Genomic DNA, 25,102 nt, shown 5'->3' with positions numbered 1-25,102 from the left:
ATTTCTTTCAATAGGAAACAACCTAATACAAGTTTCCTTTCTTTTCTTTGAAGAACCACACTCAATGTGGAAAGGTTATCAATTCAACAACAGAGGTGAGTATTCAAATATGGCACTCACTCTTGACATTGTTGGTAACCGATCCAATCAGGTTACAACTCAGTATAGTAAATCATGCTACTGAAACACACATTTTGCTTCTGACTGTGTTTACAGTACTGCTTTCCAGAAATATACTGCAAGTCCATCGAGTGTGAAAGTTTCCTTTTGGAGAAGTTTTTGACAGTTACATTTGTGCTGTCTGGAAATGTTTCCTTCAAGGACCTCGATCAACATGCAAAGGTATTGTATACAGCCAACTTTAACAAATAATGGTAAAGAGTAACAACATGCTAATAATTAATAAGACTTTGAGACAGCAAACATCCCACTTTAAATCTTTGTCATATTTATTATTCTTTAGCACGCTACACCATTTAAGCTTGAAACACCATTCAAACTTTTAAAGGTGCAGAGTGGTAAGGACCAGTGTGCTTGCATACAACCTATTGATATATATTATACTTTTTAAACTATTGAGCTTTTTGTCCTCCATCCACTTCCATGGGATTTCTTCAACAGTCTAAAGGTTCCATTGTTACAGACTCCCATGAATTCCGGCGCCGACAGAGATGGCCGCCTCGCTTCGCGTTCCTAGGAAACTATGCAGTTTTCTGTTTTTTTTTTACGTGTTATTTCTTACATTAATACCCCAGGTCATCTTAGGTTTCATTACATACAGTCGAGAAGAACTACTGAATATAAGATCAGCGTCCACTCACCATCAGTACGACCAATAATATGACTTTCGCGAAGCGGATCCTGTGTTCTGCCTTTCAACCAGGACAACGGAATGGATCCCAGCCGGCGACCCAAAAAAACGACTTCGTAAAAGAGGGAAACGAGGCGGTCTTCTGGTCAGACTACGTAGACGGGCACATCGTGCCCCACTTCCTAGCATTCTTCTCGCCAATGTCCAGTCTCTTGACAACAAGGTTGATGAAATCCGAGCAAGGGTAGCATTCCAGGGGGACATCAGAGACTGTAACGTTCTTTGCTTCACGGAAACATGGCTCACTGGAGAGACGCTTTCGGTGGCGGTGCAGCCAGCGGGTTTCTCCACGCATCGCGCCGACAGAAACAAACACCTTTCTGGTAAGAAGAGGGGCGGGGGCGTATGCCTTATGGCTAACGAGACGTGGTGTGATCACAGAAACATACAGGAACTCAAATCCTTCTGTTCACCTGATTTAGAATTCCTCACAATCAAATGCAGACCATTATCTACCAAGAGAATTCTCTTCGATTATAATCACAGCCGTATATATTCCCCCCCAAGCAGACACATCGATGGCTCTGAACAAACTTTATTTGACTCTTTGCAAACTGGAATCCATACATCCTGAGGCTGCATTCATTGTAGCTGGGGATTTTAACAAGGCTAATCTGAAAACAAGACTCCCTAAAATGTATCAGCATATTGATTGCGCCACCAGGGCTGGCAAAACCTTGGATCACTGTTATTCTAACTTCCGCGACGCATATAAGGCCCCGCCCCGCCCCCCTTTCGGAAAAGCTGACCGAAAGCTGACCGAAAGCTGACTCCATTTTGCTGATCCCTGCCTACAGACAGAAACTGAAACAAGAAGCTCCCACGCTGAGGTCTGTCCAACGCTGGTCCGACCAAGCTGATTCCACACTCCAAGACTGCTTCCATCACGTGGACTGGGACATGTTTCGTATTGTGTCAGGCAACAACATTGACGAATACGCTGATTCGGTGTGCGAGTTCATTAGAACATGCGTTGAAGATGTCGTTCCCATAGCAATGATTAAAACATTCCCTAACCAGAAACCATGGATTGATGGCAGCATTCGCGTGAAACTGAAAGCGCGAACCACTGCTTTTAATCAGGGCAAGGTGACTGGTAATATGACCGAATACAAACAGTGCAGCTATTCCCTCCGTAAGGCTATCAAACAAGCTAAGCATCAGTATAGAGACAAAGTAGAATCTCAATTCAACGGCTCAGACACAAGAGGTATGTGGCAGGGTCTACAGTCAATCACGGACTATAAGAAGAAATCCAGCTCAGTCACGGACCAGGATGTCTTGCTCCCAGGCAGACTAAATAACTTTTTTGCCCGCTTTGAGGACAATACAGTGCCACTGACACGGCCTGCAACGGAAACATGCGGTCTCTCCTTCACTGCAGCCGAGGTGAGTAAAACATTTAAACGTGTTAACCCTCGCAAGGCTGCAGGCCCAGATGGCATCCCCAGCCGCGCCCTCAGACCATGCGCAGACCAGCTGGCTGGTGTGTTTACGGACATATTCAATCAATCCCTATACCAGTCTGCTGTTCCCACATGCTTCAAGAGGGCCACCATTGTTCCTGTTCCCAAGAAAGCTAAGGTAACTGAGCTAAACGACTACCGCCCCGTAGCACTCACTTCCGTCATCATGAAGTGCTTTGAGAGACTAGTCAAGGACCATATCACCTCCACCCTACCTGACACCCTAGACCCACTCCAATTTGCTTACCGCCCAAATAGGTCCACAGACGACGCAATCTCAACCACACTGCACACTGCCCTAACCCATCTGGACAAGAGGAATACCTATGTGAGAATGCTGTTCATCGACTACAGCTTGGCATTTAACACCATAGTACCCTCCAAGCTCGTCATCAAGCTCGTGACCCTGGGTCTCGACCCCGCCCTGTGCAACTGGGTACTGGACTTCCTGACGGGCCGCCCCCAGGTGGTGAGGGTAGGCAACAACATCTCCACCCCGATGATCCTCAACACTGGGGCCCCACAAGGGTGCGTTCTGAGCCCTCTCCTGTACTCCCTGTTCACCCACGACTGCACGGCAACACACGCCTCCAACTCAATCATCAAGTTTGCGGACGACACAACAGTGGTAGGCTTGATTACCAACAACGACGAGACGGCCTACAGGGAGGAGGTGAGGGACAATAACCTCACACTCAACGTCAACAAAACTAAGGAGATGATTGTGGACTTCAGGAAACAGCAGAGGGAACACCCCCCTATCCACATCGATGGAACAGTAGTGGAGAGGGTAGTAAGTTTTAAGTTCCTCAGCATACACATCAGAGACAAACTGAATTGGTCCACTCACACAAACAGCATCGTGAAGAAGGCGCAGCAGCGCCTCTTCAACCTCAGGAGGCTGAAGAAATTTGGCTTGTCACCATAAGCACTCACAAACTTCTATAGATGCACAATCGAGAGCATCCTGGCGGGCTGTATCACCGCCTGGTACGGCAACTGCTCCGCCCACAACCGTAAGGCTCTCCAGAGGGTAGTGAGGTCTGCACAACGTATCACCGGGGGCAAACTACCTGCCCTCCAGGACACCTACACCACCCGATGTTACAGGAAGGCCATAAAGATCATCAAGGACAACACCCACCCAAGCCACTGCCTGTTCACCCCGCTATCATCCAGAAGGCGAGGTCAGTACAGGTGCATCAAAGCTGGGACCGAGAGACTGAAAAACAGCTTCTATCTCAAGGCCATCAGACTGTTAAACAGCAACCACTAACATTGAGTGGCTGCTGCCAACACACTGACTCAACTCCAGCCACTTCAATAATGGGAATTGATGGGAAAGGATGTAAAATATATCACTAGCTACTTTAAACAATGCTACCTAATATAATGTTTCCATACCCTACATTATCCATCTCATATGTATACGTATATACTGTACTCTATCATCTACTGCATCCTTATGTAATACATGTATCACTAGCCACTTTAACTATGCCACTTTGTTTACATACTCATCTCATATGTATACACTGTACTCGATACGATCTACTGTATCTTGCCTATGCTGCTCTGCACCATCACTCATTCATATCTTTATGTACATATTCTTTATCCCCTTACACTTTGTATAAGAAATTAGTTTTGGAATTGTTAGTTAGATTACTTGTTGGTTATTACTGCATTGTCGGAACTGGAAGCACAAGTATTTCGCTACACTCGCATTAACATCTGCTAACCATGTGTATGTGACAAATAAAATTTGATTTTTGATTTGAGATTTTATTACACAAATCGAGAGATACAGATATCTTAATAACTGCATCAACTTCATTCGTTAAGTTAACTTCCCACTGTTGACTACGCCATGCAAGAGACTTGGCAAGTAGCCTAGTAGTTGTTGAACTTTTGAAGGCTTTTCAGTGGTCTTCAATGCGCAAAATCATACTGCAACGCAAAAACATCATAAAAGGCATCTGATTTTATGATATAAACTTGAAGCCCCTGCAAAAGACCAGGAACACGAACACGGACGTATGACATAGGAACGCGTCACTTTCCTGGCTTATTAACTGACAAATCAGCTACTTCCCAACAACTTAGACAAACACTTAGAGGGTGTGGCATCTTGGTCGACTTCTCTGCTTTTCAAATCCAAAATCAGAACAGAAATATCTTCTACCTATCAAATGATGCAGCTTTGTTAGTTACTGCATTGACTGCACAAACTTTTACAAACAACTGACATTTTGACCATTTTCCGAGCATTTTATACCACAACTTATACATTATTACATATGGGTCTACTACTTCTCTGCTACTTAAATCTGAAATCACACAGCTGTTCTAATAACCACTACTTTTAGTTTGAACTTTGACACATCTGCCGTTTTCACCACTTTCCCAACTAGTTAGACGAAGCTCGAAGTTTTTGTCTAACTTCTCTGCTATTTAAATCTGAAATCAGAACACTTCTTCTACTACCACAAAATGCTTTTAAAGAATTGAAGCAAGGCACACCATTTTATTTAATGTAGTTTGACTAACAATATCTCACTCTACAGAGCTTGTCATTGTCAAAGAAATTCACTGGGGACAGAGAAACAGTCAACTTCATCAGTTTAGTCAAACTCAGCTATGACAAAAAACGATATGCCCAGACAGCGAGTGACCCAGGGGTATGTTTCCTGTAAAAATATACAAATATTTCTTGAGCAAAGATTGACAAAAGCATCAATTTTGTATATATTTCTTTGCTCATTAGGACAACTCTACAAGCTTCCACCAAACACAGGTAATTCCGTTTGTGGAATTAAACTGATTTACTGTATAAGAATTGTTTTTAAAATGCTTGTTCCATCGTCACTCATGATCTCAAAATGTATTCCTCCAGATTGATGTCCAGGCTGAGATCATCATTCATCCACAAAGAGAGCTGATACTAGGGACAGGAGTTGGAGTAGGACACTTTCTCCTGATCGTCATCACAATGGCCATGTATATGGTGAGTATCAATGATGCGACGAAACCTTTGCTTCTGCATTGTAAAGGACCAACACTTTGATTCATATTCTTCACATTGTTTTTCCTTTCTACTCAGCTGGGATGTTTCAAGAGAAAACGGCTTGTTGATAATGCACAGGAAGATGAGAATGAAGGGGAACAGAGGGAGCAAGATGACGCTGTTCAGCCTATAACAGAGAAAAAGCTAGAGCCTGAGAGTGAGCCTGAGAGTGGAGCAGTGGAGGCAAATTCTCTCCTTGACGACAGTCAAACAGAAAACAATGGCTTCCCCACTTCAAATTGATCAGATATACAGTGTAGACATTATTAATGTTGTAAATTACTATTGTAGCTGGAAACAACAGATTGTTTATGGAATATCTACATAGGCGTACAGAGGCCCATTATCAGCAACCGTCAGTCCTGTGTTCCAATGGCACGTTTGTGTTAGCTAATCCAAGTTTATAATTTTAAAGGGCTAATTGATCATTAGAAAACCACTTTGCAATTATGTTAGAACAGCTGAAAACTGTTCTGCTAATTAAAGAAGCATTAAAACTGTCCTTCTTTAGAGTAGTTAAGTATCTGGAGCATCAGCATTTGTGAGTTCGATTACAAGCTCAAAATGGCCAGAAACAAATAACTTTCTTCTGAAACTCGTCAGTCTATTCTTGTTCTGAGAAATTAAGGTTATTCCATGTGAGAAATTACCAAGAAACTGAAGATCTCGTACAGCGCTGTGTAGTACTCCCTTCACAGAACAGCGCAAACTGTCTCTAACCAGAATATTAAGAGGAGTGGGAGGCCCCAGTGCACAACTGAGCAAGAGGACAAGTACATTAGAGTGTCTAGTTTGAGAAACAGATGTCCTCAACTGGCAGCTTCATTAAATAGTACCCGCAAAACACCAGTCTCAACGTCAACAGTGAAGAGGCGAGTCCGGGATGCTGGCCTTCAAAAACAAGGACATTTCTAAGTGACCCCAAACTTTGAACGGTAGTGTAGATGTTTCATGGACATTGATGTTTGATAAAACGTGACCAAAGTGATTCAGTATTATACATATTATATACTTTTTCAATGTTTATGTCAAGGTAAAAAATAATTTATCTTTGTATTATTGCTGTAATGTCATTATTTAAAGCGCTATGTTCTTACTAGAGAAATGTACATTGGCAAAGAGCTTTATTGTTTCATGCGTTTCACATTATTCTGTAAGATGTAGACTATATTTACAAAAGTATATGCACACCCCTTCAAATGAGTGGATTCAGCTATTTCAGTCACACCCGGTGCTGACAGGTGTATAAAATCAAACCCACCACCATGCAATCTCCATAGACAAACATTGGCAGTAGAATGGCATAACCGGAGAGCTCAGTAATGCATACCCATAACATGATGCAGCCACCACCATTTCTTGAAAATATTACGAGTGGTAGTCAGTGATGTGTTGTGTTGGATTTTTTGCAGTATTACTTATCTGCATTATATTTCAAACAGGATGCATGTTTTAAATTGTTTTTTTTTCTGAACAAGCTTCCTTCTTTTCACTCTGTCATTTAGGTTAGTATTGTGGAGTAACTAAAATATTGTTGATCCATCCTCAATTCCCTCATATCACAACCATTAATAATTAAACTGTAACTGTTTCAAATCACCATTGCCCTCATGATGAAATCCCTGAGCAGTTTCCTTCCTCTACGGCAACTGAGTTAGGAAGGACACATGTGTCTTTGTAGTGACTGGGTGTATTGATACACCATCCAAAGCCTAATTAAAAACTTCACCATGCTCAAAGGGAAATTCAGCGTCAGCTTTTATCATTTTTCACATGTACCAATCGGTGCCCTTCATTGTGAGTCATTGAAAAATCTCCCTGGTCTTTGTGGTTGAACACAGAATGAGTCCATACAACTTATTATGAGATTTGTTAAGCACATTTTTACTCCATAAATCATTTAGGCTTGCCAAAACAAAGGGGTTGAATACTTATTGACTAAAGATGTACATTTTCTACAAACATCCACTGACATTATGGGTGGTGTGTGTAGATCAGTGACACAAAATCTCAATTTAATCCATTTTAAAGTCAGGTTGTAACACGTGGAAACAGTAAAGGGGTGTGAATACTTTCTGAAGGCAAGAAAACCTCTACATTCAGGTGTACATTTGACTTGTTTTATTTCAACTTTAAGTGGGTAGGGTATACAGGGGAAGTACTGTATAGTCAAGATCTAGTGTATTTGTGAATTGCACACCAATGTACTTTTGAGTCACTGTAAATACCTATTTGAGAAAAATTCATGATCATATGATAAAATCAATTAACATGCAAAAGAAACAAAAACTATGAACTAACGTTTAATACTAATCACAGCCAAATCCTGAAACGGCTCAGCATAATATACCTTACTATAAGGAGGGAGAACAAAAACATGCTATTGTTTTGTATATAATTTTACACATGGGAACAAGAACCAGTTGAGTGTAATAACATTCCATTGTTCACTCATCGAATAACAGGAAATGTAGTCAGCAAAAGTGGAGGTAGAGAAAAAAGGTTTGAGAAAAAAAGTTGTTACTAGTTTACTGGCTAAGTGTTCTAGTATGTTACTTTCTGCTTTAATCAAATTAAATTAACATTAAAATGAACATGATTAGTGTTGATTAATTATGTCAAAAAACATTTCAAAATTGTTGTGAGTTGTACGCCTCATCAAACGTAAAATCCCCAAACAATGCACACCGAGACAGACGGGGCTGACTATTCATCAGTAACCTTAGCTGTTGCTAAGTAAAGATAACAATATGACTAACACTGTTTTTCAAATGGGCTTAAGGGTTTTGTGGTTTCCATGTAGCTAGATAACAGCCACAATGTTAAAATGGGCTATCATAAAAATTAATTAATGCACACATTTGGTTTTTGGTCTAAATTTAAAAATAGGCATGATTTGGCTGTGTTAAATAGTGAAAACTAGGTTGTGTGTGTGTGCGCAATGGTTTCCTTCAGCATTTTACGCAACTGTACAAGGAATTGCTGTTCTGATAAGTGATGATTATCACGGTTCCAGAAACACTAGAGCGAAAGCATTCATAGTAAGGCTTAAGTGTTTGTGTAATTCTTTAGGTATGTAGTCCTTTCAAGGTTTTATTTGTCACGTAAGTTTCAACTTTAGCTTCTCATTTGTCCAGGTGGGGTCATTCGTACCATCGCTTGGATTGGTAGGTTGTGAAGGCCGGGGATACCGACCTGGAACGGACTCCAATAGACTCTGGCCTGCCACCCATCTGCCACAAACAGCAATTTCAATGGACCTCTTGTGCCAGTTTGCAGCCCTGCAGCTGGGGTGCGGGGTTTCTTTGAGGGGGACTACGGGGTTTCTTTGAGGGGGACTACCTTGGCTTTCCATAAATCCAATGCATGCTGGAAGGTAGTTATTGTAATTTAAATTGGAAAACCACTACCCTGTAGTAAACCACTACCCTGTAGTATTTTATGAACGGCTTGATACGGTTTTATGAGCGGCTTGATGAGGTTTTATGAACGGCTTGATACGGTTTTATGAACGGCTTGACACGGTTTTATGAACGGCTTGATACGGTTTTATGAGCGGCTTGATACGGTTTTATGAACGGCTTGATACGGTTTTATGAACGGCTTGACACGGTTTTATGAACGGCTTGATACGGTTTTATGAATGGCTTGATACGGTTTTATGAACGGCTTGATACGGTTTTATGAACGGCTTGATGCGGTTTTATGAACGGCTTGATGCGGTTTTATGAACGGCTTGATACGGTTTTATGAACGGCTTGATGCGGTTTTATGAACGGCAAGATACGGTTTTATGAACGGCTTGAAACGGATTGCTCCATAACTGCTTTGTAATCATAGGTAGTATTTTACACAAAAATGCACAAAATTAACTGCTCCTATACTAAATTATTTGGACATTTAGAAAAACAGTCCCCATCTGATGGTAAACACCACATTTGCAGTGCCAGACGTTCATGCCTAAGCCCATGATGCTAACTGTCAGGTAATGAATACATTTTTTTCTTTATAATTTATTCTGTTAAAAAACTCTTCTTTGTAGTTGCAGATAGTGGCCCTAATAGTATTAAGAAACTGTTTTTTTTGTCCTAGTCCCTTAAGTAATCATCACCACCCATTGTAATGCTCATTATGGTTTCTGATTGTACTTTACATTTCAGGTCACTGATGGTACCAGGTATGTGACTGGTTGTGGGCTTGCTGACGGAGAACAGATGGAGAGGTTGTGGTCCTACCTTAGAACATTTGTGAAGATCACAAAAGAGATGACACCGTCTCATCGTGTTGACACCCTCACCGATGCCCTCCTGTACTACACTGCCAGGGTCAGGGAGAAGCAAGGTATAATGTATAACTGGAAATCAGTTAAGTATTGAGACGACCCATTGTTCAGGATTGTGTTGTAATCATTTTGCAACAACAACAAAAAAACACTGATGTATTTTGAACAATCGATGAAATGTCTATTCATCTTCATATATGTTATAGTACCAGCAATACAACTCCGTCGGCAGAAGGTCCTGAAGGAGGAAACCGAGGCAAAGGAGGATGGTGCTGCGAAACAGCATTCCAGGTTAGATTGAATGTGTTTTGCTCATAATTTTTGTGAATATGCAATGATCCTTTTCTGCTAATTCAATCAGATGAATTGGAAGCAGGGCTTCAGTAGCTGGAGACAAGGCTTTCTTCTACAGAGCTCCTCTTTATGGAATGGTTTGCCGAAGTGAGAGAATCAGACTCAGCCTCAACCTTCAAGACTTTTCTCTTCTGTCAGTCCTATGATTGAGTGTAGTCTGGCCCATGGGTGGGAAGGTGAACAGAAACATGAAAGCCATCTGACCCTAGAGTCTTGAAATGTTTGCACCCTCTAATGCCATTAACGTCTTTACCTGACCCTGCTGGTCATCTATGAACGTTTGAAAGTGTTTTTGTGTGCTCTATCTTGTTCTTAGCATGCTTATTTAAGATGGTGAGGAAAGCACTTTTAAAGAACAACCAGGCATCCTTTACTGAAGGGATTGGGTCAATATCCTTCCAGGATACCCGGGCCAGGTGAAAGGCCTGCTCACTGAAGTGTTTCAGGGAGCGTTTGACAGTGATGAGTGCAGGTCGCTTGACCGCTGACCCATTACGGATGCAGGCAATGAGGCAGTGATTGCTGAGATATTGGTTGAAAACAGCAGAGGTGTATTTAGAGGGAAGTTGGTTAGGATAATATCTATGAGGGTGCCCGTGTTTACAGCTTTGGGGTGGTAGCTGGTAGGTTCATTGATAATTTGTGTGAGAGCTTAGACTGTAGGATGGCTGGGGTGTTAAGCATGTTCCAGTTTAGGTCACCTAGCAGCACAAGCTCTGAAGATAGATGGGGGGCAATCAGTTCACATATGGTGTCCAGAGCACAGCTGGGGGCAGAGGGTGGTCTATAGCAGGTGGCAACGGTGAGAGACTTGTTTTTAAAGAGTTGGATTTTTAAAAGTAGAAGTTCAAATTGTTTGGGTACAGACCTGGATAGTAGGACAGATCTCTGCAGGCTATCTCTGCAGTAGATTGCAACACCGCCCCCTGTGGCAGTTCTATCTTGTCTGAAAATGTTGTAGTTAGGGATGGAGATTTCAGAGTTTTTGGTGGTCTTCCTAAGCCAGGATTCCGACATGGCTAGGACATCCGGGTTGGCAGAGTGTGCTAAAGCAGTGAATAAAACAAGCTTAGGGAGGAGGCTTCTAATGTTAACATGCATGAAACCAAGGCTATTACGTTTACAGAAGTCATCAAAAGAGAACGCCTGGGGAATAGGAGTGGAGCTAGGCACTGCAGGGCCTGTATTCACCTCTACATCACCAGAGGAACAGAGGAGGAGTAGGATAAGGGTACGGCTAAAAGCTATGAGAATTGGTCGTCTAGGACGTCCGGAAGCTTGGATAGATGTTTAACATATCAGCTAACCACATCTTATGATATAGGAATGTAATGCCCGATAGTCGATGACGTGGCACAACCATTGGTTGATGCAATGCAACGTCTTCAACGTAATCAGGCAGGAACATCACCAGTTTGTGGTTAGGTGATATGTTCAACACTAGCCTCGCGTGGCCATCCAACCAAATCTTGTCTTGGCAGTCTGAAGAAATCCAGTATAGGATTCAGACAGGCTGGAAACAGGAATCTCACAGCCACACTCACTTGGACCACGGAAGCCGAAGCTGCGTTCATAGCACTGAAACAAACCCTTGCCCAAGCAGAGGCTCTGTCCCTACCTGATTATACCATCCCATTCAGGTTGGCTATGTTCATTCCATCCTTTATCAGAAACAAAAGGGGGAGAGAAGAGTGTTACATTACTACAGTGCACAACTGGACAACATTGAATGTAGCCAAACTGATTGTGCAAGACACATTGCTGCGCTGTCCAAAGCAATAGGGAAAACAGCTCATATTGTTATGAGACATCCTCTGGAAATTAACACAGACCATGGAGCAACAGCCTTCATCGGCTCAAAACTGTTCACCCTCTCCAGCAAAAGAAAATCAAACATCACAAAAATGATCACAGCAAAGCACATTACCTATGTTACAGGAACAACCCACATGACAGACAGGATGGGAAACGGGGAACCACACATCTGTGAAGACAGAGCAGCAAAACAAGTAAAGGTTAGAATGGACCTGGACAACACACCACTGGATGGTGCAGCGGAGACTCTATTTACAGATGGATGTTGCTATGGATCAAAGGATCCAGGAGAAGGGAACATAGCATCCTATGCAGTGGTGAAGCAAGGAGGAGGAACAGGAACACGCGAGGTGGTAGAAGCAAAGAGATTGGACCCATCTGAGGCCTCAGCCCAGCTGGCTGAACTCAGAGCACTAAGAAGAGCTCTGGAACTGAGCAAAGGGAAAAGAGTGAACATCTACACAGACTCTGCATATGTACATGGGATCTCACATATAGATGGCCCACAGTGGATGAGGCGGAGCTTTCTGACCAGCTCAAATGAGCCCATTAAACACAAGCAAGAAGTACAACGATTGATTGAAGCAATACACCTACCATCCGGTGTGGCCATTATCAAATGCAGAGGACACAGCAGGGAAAACACCAGAGTAAGGGAAGGGAATGATATGGCAGACCAAGCAGCTAAAGAAGCAGGAGGATATACTGCACAGCAGATGGTGCAAAGAACAGGAGAAATACAGGAAGAACGAACAACGGATACAGTTAGGCAACTACAAGAAGCAGCGGACGTGTATGAACAGACTGTTTGGAATAGGCGTGGAGCCAGAAGAGATCACCAAGGCATCTGGAGGGCACACACTGGAAAGACGGTAGCACCCACAAAGCTACTTAGGTCAATGATACGAGAAGAACATAACAAAGCGCATGGGGGTTGGAAGAGCATAGCCAAAGCTCTGGAAATATTGTGGTGGCACCCGCATATGCAGGACATGACAAGGAAGTTTCAGACAGCTGTGAGATCTGCCAAGGCTACAATAACAGAATCTCATTGGGAGCGGTAATAGGAAACTTTCCTGTACCTGATGCACCATTCCAGGGTGTGTGCATTGACTTCACTGACATGGGACAAGACAATCTGGTGGAAGGGAAAAGATACCTGTTGGTAAAGGTGGATAGGTTCACCAGGTGGGTGGAAGCTTTCCCCACAGCAAGGGAGGATGCACAGGCTGTTATCAAATGGCTAAGAAGGGACCTTATCCCAAGGTTCGGAGTTCCTCAAATGATCAGGTCTGACAATGGTTCCCACTTCAACAATAAACACCTGAAAGAGGTGGAGCAGGCATTAGGGATTACCCATAAATTTGGGTCAGTATATCACCCTCCATCCCAGGGCCTTGTGGAGAGGGCCAATCAGTCTCTGAAACGAAAGATGGCTCAGATAATGGCGGGGGACCAAGCTAAAATGGATAGATGCGTTACCCCTAGCTTTAATGTCAATGAGAAAATCCCCAGGGTCAGATACTCATCTTACTCCGCATGAATTGATGACAGGGAGGAGAATGCCAGGTCCACCCGCTGATAACATGAGTTTGCCTGGGTTAGACATTGCTAAAGTCAGATACACAGACTACATGCAGGCGCTAATCTCTCTTGTCGAAAGACTGTCCAAACAGGTGGTGGTGGTCCGTACTCCTGCTGTTGAGACCACAGACAAGAACAGAGATATCCTGGTTGGTGACTGGGTGAGAGTGAAGGTGCACTCCAGGAAGTGGACACAACCTAGGTGGAAGGGACCATTCGAAGTTAAAGAGGTATCAAGCCACTCTTTGAGGGTAAGAACGATCCATAGAGACGTCTGGTACCACCGGACTCACTGTAGTAAAGACCAGACACCAAGCAGGTCACTAGATCAAGTAGGGGAGGCTCTTGCTGAGTTACAATCATAAAATATGGAATGGTACAACCTTCTGTTGGTGACCACACTGGTAGGACTAGTAGCCCATACTACAGGAAGCATAGATATCACTCTAGAGGAAGGAGAGTCTCAGGTGCTCACTATAGCACCTTGTAAGATTTGGTCATGGAGAAATGGGGCTAGAAGGATAGGGGATATCTGTTCCCCTCTTACCTCAGGTGGCTGTAATGTACCGGGTGCCTACGTAAGCCAACGACCAACTTATCTGTGTAATGGGAAATGGTGTCCCTATTGGGACTTCATGATTACTAATGTGGGAAAGTTCTGGGAATGGAGAAGAGGTTACCCATATAGTATTGGGGATCTCTCTAAGGTAGAGAGATTCTCATTGATTTGGAGTTCCCCTGGAAGGGACATTTGTAAAGGTGATGAAATCCTACTAACCATCAAAACCATTAAGCTCTCTGATGCAGGTACGTAACCCTTGGACAGGAAATGGCTGGGGACGACATGATGGGCCTGTTTTCTATTAAGGTGCTGCCAAAACCACAGAGGTCCCAGAAGAACCAGAGCCAGACACACTCCTCTTCCACCCCTGGACCGAACCTGCCACCTACCACCACTGTGTTAAATCCCATTCAGGTAATTAATGTTAGAGACTATTCAGCTATTGATCAATTAGGCACTGAGACTGGTTTTGATGGTAGTGACAATTTGTGGCTGTCCTAAATGAGGTATACAGCTAAAACCCTGAGGAGAAAGGACTGCATTATTTGTAGTCATGCTAGACCTGTTCTGGCTACGCACCCATTTGCTATAGGAGAAGGAGAGGGGTGGTTGTGTATTCTGAGAGGTTTTTACCAGGTTCAGCCCAACTCAACTCTCTGTTCCTCTTTGAGCCTTGTGTTTCCTACTGTACCTCCTCATCGGGCCCCTTGGGGTGTTAAGGCATATGGGGGCAATTGCATCATACAGTTGCATCATGGTTACAGGTAATGGCATTGATTATGGGAGATTGCCTGAAGCTGATTGCAGTACATTTACATTTACATTTAAGTCATTTAGCAGACGCTCTTATCCAGAGCGACTTACAAATTATAGCCTTATTCTAAAAGGGATAATATAGTTTTTTTTACTCAATCAACACAATAGCCCATAATGAGAGTGAACAGGTTTAGATTATTACTAAATGTTTTAAACAGAAATCACATTTACATTAGTATTCAGACCCTTTACTCAGTACTTTGAAGCACATTTGGCTACGTTTACAGCCGAGTCCTCTTGGGTATGATGCTAAAAGCTTGGCACATCTGTATTTGGGGAGTTTCTTCCATTCTTGTCTGCAGATCTTCTCAAGCTCTGTCAGGTTGGATGGGGAGAGCCGCTGCACAGCCACTCCCAGGTCCCCCCAGAGATGTTCGATCCGGCCCAAGCACCAGCTCTGGCTGGGCCACTCAAGGACACTTCTGGAGCAAGTTCTCATCAAGGATCTATGTACTTTCCTCGATTCTGACAAGTCTCCCAGTATCTGCCACTGAAAAACAATCCCGCAGCATGCTGCCGCCATCATGCTCCACCGCAGGGATGATGCCAGACCCCCCCCAGACGTGACGCCCGGCACCCAGGACAAAAAGCTCAATCCCGGTTTCATCAGACCAGAGGACGTTTCTCATGGTCTGACTGTCTTTAGATACCCTTTGGCAAACTCCAAGTGGGCTGTCATGTGGCTTTTACCATTAATGCCACTTGGCCAGTTACACGCCTAAACCAAACTAGTGGTCTGGCTGATGTGTGGTGGATCTGTGGACCCAAAAGAGTGCTGAGACCCATTCTTAGAGGAGACTGGCAAGGTACGTGTGCTCTGACCAGTTTGATAATTCCACTGACCATTGTTGATGTTACTGCTGAGCAGCTGTTGGGTTCTGTATCCAGGGGACCTGAAAACATTCCATCCCATGGGAGACATAGACGTAGTGCTCCATGGACAGAGGATGTAGTTGACATACACACTAACCTGGTGGGAGTGCCAGTGGGGGTTCCTCATGAGTTTCAGGCCTTGGGTAGGAATGATGGACTCTGGCACTTACTACCTATTATAGGTCCAGCCATAGTGGATCAACAGCGTTTTGTGAATTACTCCTGTGATGCACTCACTGGTCTGTCTGAACAGCTTGAGGCCACATCCAGGGTTGCCAGACAGAATAGACTTGCTTTGGATATGCTTCTTGCCAGTCAGGGGGGCGTCTGCAAGATGTTCGGTGAGCAATGTTGCACGTATATTCCTAATAACACCAGTCCAGATGGTAGTATATCTAAGGCCCTTAGTGGGCTTGATGCACTATCTGCTGAGATGAGGACCATGGCGGGGGTGGAGGAGTCTGGACTGTTCTCTTGGTTGGGAGCCTGGTTTGGTAAGTACACTGGTATGGTGGTTACTAGATTTCTGACCCTAATTCTTGTATTTTTGTTATTGATGTGTTGTGCTGCTTGCATCATACCGTGTTTTAAGAAGTCTGTTACAGATGTGGTGAAGGCTTCAGGCATGATGCCTTTGCTTGATGCTCCAGTTGGAGATGCTGATACTGAAGCATGCTTTCAGGGGAGGATGAGACTGACTGAGGATGACCCATGGTATGCTGTGGGTGAGGTAGTAGAATACATTTTACACCACCACAGTTCCTTGTTATACATTTTTAATGATAGGTTTTCTTTCCAGTATGTTTGTTCTCCCTGTTGTGAAGGTTTCGAGTCCCTGGGTGACATGGTGCCCACCTGGTACAGGATAGGAGTAGCTGAGAGGACCAGATGGTTTATAATAATGCTTTGCTCTGCTTTACTCTGTTTTCCATGGCCAAAGTTTTATCCTACATCTTACATGTCAATAAACAATAAAGTATTATCCTGTTTTTGTCAACAGGGGGAGACATAAGCATATATCACTTGATTTTTATTTTTTCTTGGTTGATTTTTCTTTTCAGTTTTTCTGTAAAAAAAATAAATAAAATAAAAATAATAACGTTTTATTAATAATAAACGTTTTGTTATTTTCATAAAATGCTATTAACACATTACTATGTTGGGACCGCTGAAATAAGGGTAATGAGTGACACCCTGGCGGGTGTCAACAGGGGGATTGTTGGATCCTGTATTTTACATTATAGCCATTACCATATATATGATTGAATATTATCTGCTGTTGGCTTGTGTGGATGTATGTATGTGTTATGCAACATAGCTGACTTGAAACATTGTTAAAAGTATCAGGGCCATGGGACTTTCTCATGATGAAAAAATACAGAGAAGCATGAAGACAGGAACTGTTCAAATTAGTTGGGAGGGGGGCACATTCAGAGCGCGGTGTTGCGAGAACAAGCGGTCTTTTGTTAGATAACAGGAGCCAGGTGCGAGATAACGGTATGGAGCATGAGAACCTGGATGTTCTTCACAAGCAAGTTACATCTATCAACAGAAGCGCCAAGAGACGGGGACCCGCCTGAGCGCCTGCAATAGGCTGAGCAAGTTTAAACCACGCCCAGCCTTTACTGTGATGGGCCAACATACGGGTTGGAACTGTCTATCACAGTATAAAGAATACAGTTTTACATACGTCTTGTCAGTTCTCTGTTCTGCCCTGCGTGGTATTACAGTGACCACGTATATACGAAAGTTGCATTTGCCATTTATTACTTAGCTAATAAAAAATACATAGTATAAAATCGGTGACTCATTGTTATATTTATCCTGATACCAGATTTGAATTTACGATTTGAAATTACGCGCTCAGAGTAAAACAAATGGGGGCAAGAAAAGCTCATTGTTTCGCTCTCAAGAAAAGGGCGCTGATGAAAGGAGTGATAACTGGGGTAACGTAAACTCGCCCCATTCCATACAAATGTGCGCAACTGCCACATTCAAACGAGGCGACAAAAAAAACAAATGGGACTGTAGCGACTGTGTTGACTTCAAAAGCAGGGGTGTGAACTAGGTTTCTATTCAAGCGTTGATCGACATGGCAATGGCTCTATAGTATTGGGGAAAAGTTGAAAAAACAGACCCTCCATTACATCGTGACGTGTCATGTCGTAACGTACAGCACTCATAAAGCAACTATTTATGTCTTACAATCTCTCTCCACCAGGTGTAGCACTTCTCTCATCCTTTAAAATCAAGAAATGGACAGTGATGCGGGTAAGGGGTGGATACCTAGTAATTTTTTGCGTCAGTTTTTGCGACGGTTTGTTTTGTTTGATCGTAGCTAGCTAGCTACATAGCCGTCTTTGTATCTAAGACAATTGTGTAGCCTAGAGCGATTTTCTAGGTTAGCTGGCCAGCTATTGTCGTTCTTTTAACGTAGCTAGCCAGCTAGCCCCCGAATAGCAGCACTGTAGTAACTATTACAGTACAACGGTTTGTTTTGTTTGATCGTAGCTAGCTAGCTACATAGCCGTCTTTGTATCTAAGACAATTGTGTAGCCTAGACCGATTTTCTAGGTTAGCTAGCCAGCTATTGTCGTTCTTTTAAGGTAACGTAACGCAATCAACCTGCTAGCTAGCCAGCTAGCCCCGAATAGCAGCACTGTAGAAACTATTACACTCGACGGAACGACTTGATTAGTGTAGTGTCAACATCGCAGCCACTACCAGCTAGCCTACTCCAGCAGTACTGTATCATTTCAATCATTTTAGTCAATAAGATTCTTGCTACGTAAGCTTAACTTTCTGAACATTCGAGACGTGTAGTCCACTTGTCATTCCAATCTCCTTTGCATTAGCGTAGCCTCTTCTGTACCCTGTCAACTATGTGTCTATCTATCCCTGTTCTCTCCTCTCTGCACAGACCATACAAACGCTCCACACCGCGTGGCCGCGGCCACCTAATCTGGTGGTCCCAGCGCGCACGACCCACGTGGAGTTCCTGGTCTCCGGTAGCCTCTGGAACTGCCGATCTGCGGCCAACAAGGCAGAGTTCATCTCAGCCTATGCCTCCCTCCAGTCCCTCGACTTCCTGGCACTGACGGAAACATGGATCACCACAGATAACACTGCTACTCCTACTGCTCTCTCTTCGTCCGCCCACGTGTTCTCGCACACCCCGAGAGCTTCTGGTCAGCGGGGTGGTGGCACCGGGATCCTCATCTCTCCCAAGTGGTCATTCTCTCTCTCTCCCCTTACCCATCTATCTATCGCCTCCTTTGAATTCCATGCTGTCACAGTTACCAGCCCTTTCAAGCTTAACATCCTTATCATGTATCGCCCTCCAGGTTCCCTCGGAGAGTTCATCAATGAGCTTGATGCCTTGATAAGCTCCTTTCCTGAGGACGGCTCACCTCTCACAGTCCTGGGCGACTTTAACCTCCCCACGTCTACCTTTGACTCATTCCTCTCTGCCTCCTTCTTTCCACTCCTCTCCTCTTTTGACCTCACCCTCTCACCTTCCCCCTACTCACAAGGCAGGCAATACGCTCGACCTCATCTTTACTAGATGCTGTTCTTCCACTAACCTCATTGCAACTCCCCTCCAAGTCTCCGACCACTACCTTGTATCCTTTTCCCTCTCGCTCTCATCCAACACTTCCCACACTGCCCCTACTCGGATGGTATCGCGCCGTCCCAACCTTCGCTCTCTCTCCCCCGCTACTCTCTCCTCCTCCATCCTATCATCTCTTCCCTCTGCTCATACCTTCTCCAACCTTTCTCCTGATTCTGCCTCCTCAACCCTCCTCTCTTCCCTTTCTGCATCCTTTGACTCTCTATGTCCCCTATCCTCCAGGCCGGCTCGGTCCTCCCCTCCCGCTCCGTGGCTCGATGACTCATTGCGAGCTCACAGAACAGAGCTCCGGGCAGCCGAGCGGAAATGGAGGAAAACTCGCCTCCCTGCGGACCTGGCATCCTTTCACTCCCTCCTCTCTACATTTTCCTCCTCTGTCTCTGCTGCTAAAGCCACTTTCTACCACTCTAAATTCCAAGCATCTGCCTCTAACCCTAGGAAGCTCTTTGCCACCTTCTCCTCCCTCCTGAATCCTCCTCCCCCTCCCCCCTCCTCCCTCTCTGCAGATGACTTCGTCAACCATTTTGAAAAGAAGGTCGACGACATCCGATCCTCGTTTGCTAAGTCAAACGACACCGCTGGTTCTGCTCACACTGCCCTACCCTGTGCTCTGACCTCTTTCTCCCCTCTCTCTCCAGATGAAATCTCGCTTCTTGTGACGGCCGGCCGCCCAACAACCTGCCCGCTTGACCCTATCCCCTCCTCTCTTCTCCAGACCATTTCCGGGGACCTTCTCCCTTACCTCACCTCGCTCATCAACTCATCCCTGACCGCTGGCTACGTCCCTTCCGTCTTCAAGAGAGCGAGAGTTGCACCCCTTCTGAAAAAACCTACACTCGATCCCTCCGATGTCAACAACTACAGACCAGTATCCCTTCTTTCTTTTCTCTCCAAAACTCTTGAACGTGCCGTCCTTGGCCAGCTCTCCCGCTATCTCTCTCAGAATTACCTTCTTGATCCAAATCAGTCAGGTTTCAAGACTAGTCATTCAACTGAGACTGCTCTTCTCTGTATCACGGAGGCGCTCCGCACTGCTAAAGCTAACTCTCTCTCCTCTGCTCTCATCCTTCTAGACCTATCGGCTGCCTTCGATACTGTGAACCATCAGATCCTCCTCTCCACCCTCTCCGAGTTGGGCATCTCCGGCGCGGCCCACGCTTGGATTGCGTCCTACCTGACAGGTCGCTCCTACCAGGTGGCGTGGCGAGAATCTGTCTCCTCGCCACGCGCTCTCACCACTGGTGTCCCCCAGGGCTCTGTTCTAGGCCCTCTCCTATTCTCGCTATACACCAAGTCACTTGGCTCTGTCATAACCTCACATTGTCTCTCCTATCATTGCTATGCAGACGACACACAATTAATCTTCTCCTTTCCCCTTCTGATGACCAGGTGGTGAATCGCATCTCTGCATGTCTGGCAGACATATCAGTGTGGATGACGGATCACCACCTCAAGCTGAACCTCGGCAAGACGGAGCTGCTCTTCCTCCCGGGGAAGGACTGCCCGTTCCATGATCTCGCCATCACGGTTGACAACTCCATTGTGTCCTCCTCCCAGAGCGCTAAGAACCTTGGCGTGATCCTGGACAACACCCTGTCGTTCTCAACCAACATCATGGCGGTGGCCCGTTCCTGTAGGTTCATGCTCTACAACATCCGCAGAGTACGACCCTGCCTCACACAGGAAGCGGCGCAGGTCCTAATCCAGGCACTTGTCATCTCCCGTCTGGATTACTGCAACTCGCTGTTGGCTGGGCTCCCTGCCTGTGCCATTAAACCCCTACAACTCATCCAGAACGCCGCAGCCCGTCTGGTGTTCAACCTTCCCAAGTTCTCTCACGTCACCCCGCTCCTCCGCTCTCTCCACTGGCTTCCAGTTGAAGCTCGCATCCGCTACAAGACCATGGTGCTTGCCTACGGAGCTGTGAGGGGAACGGCACCGCAGTACCTCCAGGCTCTGATCAGGCCCTACACCCAAGCAAGGGCACTGCGTTCATCCACCTCTGGCCTGCTCGCCTCCCTACCATTGAGGAAGTACAGTTCCCGCTCAGCCCAGTCAAAACTGTTCGCTGCTCTGGCCCCCAATGGTGGAACAAACTCCCTCACGACGCCAGGACAGCGGAGTCAATCACCACCTTCCGGAGACACCTGAAACCCCACCTCTTCAAGGAATACCTAGGATAGGATAAGTAATCCTTCTCACCACCCCCCCTTAATGATTTAGATGCACTATTGTAAAGTGGCTGTTCCACTGGATGTCAGAAGGTGAATTCACCAATTTGTAAGTCGCTCTGGATAAGAGCGTCTGCTAAATGACTTAAATGTAAATGTAAATGTAATCATTGCATGCAATCATCATTCTCAAAGCCGCTGTTTACTTCTAACAATTCCCAACAACTACCTAATACACACAAATCTAAAGGGTGAATGAGTATATGTACATATAAATATATGGATGAGCGATGGCCGAGTGGCATAGGCAAGGTGCAGTAGATGGTATAAAATACATTATATATATATATGTGATATGAGTAATGTAAGATATGTAAACATTATTAAAGTGCCGTTATTTAAAGTGCCATTGTTTAAAATGATTAGTGATCCACTTTTGACAATACATGCACTTAATTACAGTACTTATATTTATTGTAAACCTGAAAATAGCCCCAGTCCCTTTTAATATCTGTGCAACGGCACACATTTCAGCAAATAAACACCTGTTTTGGGTCTAAATGAATTGTTTCTGTTGTTACCATGGACACAGCTCTGATTTCCCCACGGCCATGTGCATTAAAACATTTGTTTTTATTCTGTCATTGTAGCTAACCCTGGCAACAACACCAAAAAGAAAACAACACATCAAGAAGTGCAAAATCGAGGATGTCTGATCGGCAGCCTAGTCTGTGCAAGTCCGATCTGTGATGGATTTGTTATTATAAATGTACACTACCGTTCAAAAGTTGGGGTCACTTAGAAATGCATTGTCTTTGAAAGAAACACATTTTTATCCATTAAAATAACATAAAATTGATCAGAAATACAGTGTAGACATTGTTAATATTGTAAATGACCATTGTAGCTAGAAATGGCTGATTTAATGTTATAGCTACATAGGCCCATTATCAGCAACCGTCACTCCTGTGTTCTAATGGCATGATGTGTTAGCTAATCCAAGTTTATTTTAAAATGCTAATTGATCATTAGAAAACCCTTTTGCAAGGATGTTAGCACAGCTGAAAACTGTTGTCCTGATTAAAGAAGTAATAAAACTGGCCTTCTTCAGACTAGTTGAGTATCTGGAGCATCAGCATTTGTGGGTTTGATTACAGGCTCAAAATGTTCAGAAACAAAGAACTTCCTTTTGAAACTCGTCAGTCTATTCTTGTTCTGAGAATTGAAGTCTATTCCACGTGAGAAATTGCCAAGAAACTGAAGATCTCGTACAACACTGTGTACTACTCCCTTCATTGTATGTAAATCTCCACAGATGGGTTGATATGCTGTTTATTTGTTTGTAAATATTTGTGTGTCCTCAGCATCTTGTCTCATTGTCAAACTAGTGTCTGTCAATGCAGTTGTATTTCTGTATCACATTAAGTTGGAGTGGATGTGGCGCAGCAACAAAAAGTTCTCCTTCAAATAGGGGAAAGAGTGGGGGTGGAGGGGTGAAATAAATCAACACAAACAATGAAGTACTGATATTCATTGATTTGCACAAAATGACGCTCATTGTAAATTCAATTCTTATTGGCATTGAAAATGTTTTCCTTTACGCTAATAAGCTAGCTTAAAGTTGCACAGATAATTAGCCTTTAACCCAACAGGCCACAGGAAAGACAGGATAAAAATCAACCAATCAAAACAATATTCCAAGCTGGTTCAGAGACTATAATGTCTTTTGTACTGTTATTATGATGAAACTTGCCACAAATAGCAACGGGTAAAGAGAAAGTTTCGAGTAAAGTTCAGTGATCAAATGTTGGGTAGAATGGTGGTTTCATTCGGTGGCCAGATCACCTTGATCAAATTCTATGGTCTACAGGCTGCTTTGCCTATAAGAGATTCCTGTTTTTGATATCAATTATGAAACCAAAAGACTAGAAATGACAGGAAATATACTTAAGTGTCTGGATCCCATAAAGAATACAGAAGTAACAGATACAGAGTGGCACTACTTAGTTCTGTTATTTATAACCAGATCAGTAGAAATGTAGGGCGAAATGAAATGAAATGAAACTACAGTTCTGCAATTGCAGAAATGAGGCTTTTAGTTTAATACATATGATTTTATAGCACTTTTCTAAAAACCCAAAGATGTTAAAATAAGCAACTATGAGGAAAACCAACACAAAAATGGCAACAAATTACCTGGGCTAGGGTCGAAGAGGAGGCAGGACGAAAGAGATGACACAAACAAAACTTCTAGATGGTGTGTAGACACAAACAGAAGGGGAATGTTGCAATCCCCAGACGTCATCCTCAATTTTTCACTATGCAACACACTGTAATAAGCTGTGCACTGACAGATCAAACACACAACGGGTTTATCAACACACTGCAATAAGCTGTGCACTGACAGATCAAACACACAACGGGTTCATCAACACACTGCAATAAGCTGTGCACTGATAGATCAAACACACAACGGGTTTATCAACACACTGCAATAAGCTGTGCACTGACAGATCAAACACACGACGGGTTTATCAACACACTGCAATAAGCTGTGCACTGACAGATCAAACACACAACGGGTTCATCAACACACTGCAATAAGCTGTGCACTGATAGATCAAACACACAACGGGTTTATCAACAGACTGCAATAAGCTGTGCACTGACAGATCAAACACACAACGGGTTTATCAACAGACTGCAATAAACTGTGCACTGACAGATCAAACACACAACGGGTTTATCAACACACTGCAATAAGCTGTGCACTGACAGATCAAACACACAACGGGTTTATCAACACAAACACGCAATAAGCTGTGCACTGACAGATCAAACACACAACGGGTTTATCAACACACTGCAATAAGCTGTGCACTGACAGATCAAACACACAACGGGTTTATCAACAGACTGCAATAAGCTGTGCACTGACAGATCAAACACACAACGGGTTTATCAACACTGCAATAAGCTGTGCACTGACAGATCAAACACACAACGGGTTTATCAACACACTGCAATAAGCTGTGCACTGACAGATCAAACACACAACGGGTTTATCAACACACTGCAATAAGCTGTGCACTGACAGATCAAACACACAACGGGTTTATCAACACACTGCAATAAGCTGTGCACTGACAGATCAAACACACAACGGGTTTAGCAACAGACTGCAATAAGCTGTGCACTGACAGATCAAACACACAACGGGTTTATCAACAGACTGCAATAAGCTGTGCACTGACAGATCAAACACACAACGGGTTTATAAACACACTGCAATAAGCTGTGCACTGACAGATCAAACACACAACGGGTTTTAAACACACTGCAATAAGCTGTGCACTGACAGATCAAACACACAACGGGTTTATCAACACACTGCAATAAGCTGTGCAAACAGATCAAACACACTGCACGGGTTTATCAAACACACTGCAATAAGCTGTGCACTGACAGATCAAACACACAACGGGTTTATCAACACACTGCAATAAGCTGTGCACTGACAGATCAAACACACAACGGGTTTATCAACACACTGCAATAAACTGTGCACTGACAGATCAAACACACAACGGGTTTATCAACACACTGCAAT

At 44.0% G+C, this 25,102-nt stretch overlaps 1 protein-coding gene across 4 annotated transcripts in view; it reads left to right on the top strand.

Moving 5' to 3' along the window:
• Positions 1 to 7,003, top strand: part of LOC135538746 (integrin alpha-X-like) — a 31,189-nt gene extending 24,186 nt beyond the window's left edge. For 2 of the 4 annotated variants that reach the window (XM_064964654.1, XM_064964678.1), the window contains 6 exons: positions 54 to 95; positions 217 to 342; positions 4,905 to 5,018; positions 5,105 to 5,134; positions 5,234 to 5,344; positions 5,441 to 7,003. In XM_064964654.1, coding sequence (XP_064820726.1) covers positions 54 to 95; positions 217 to 342; positions 4,905 to 5,018; positions 5,105 to 5,134; positions 5,234 to 5,344; positions 5,441 to 5,647 — 630 coding nt within the window. In that variant the 3' untranslated portion in view covers positions 5,648 to 7,003. The remainder of the gene's footprint in view (positions 1 to 53; positions 96 to 216; positions 343 to 4,904; positions 5,019 to 5,104; positions 5,135 to 5,233; positions 5,345 to 5,440) is intronic. The other 2 variants (XM_064964662.1, XM_064964669.1) reach the window with 2 other exon arrangements.
• The last annotated feature ends 18,099 nt before the right edge of the window (positions 7,004 to 25,102 follow it).

This window comes from Oncorhynchus masou, chromosome 5, assembly GCF_036934945.1.
Source record: "Oncorhynchus masou masou isolate Uvic2021 chromosome 5, UVic_Omas_1.1, whole genome shotgun sequence".
Classification (NCBI taxonomy): Eukaryota; Metazoa; Chordata; class Actinopteri; order Salmoniformes; family Salmonidae; genus Oncorhynchus; species Oncorhynchus masou.
This window is presented reverse-complemented; position numbering and strand designations above follow the sequence as displayed.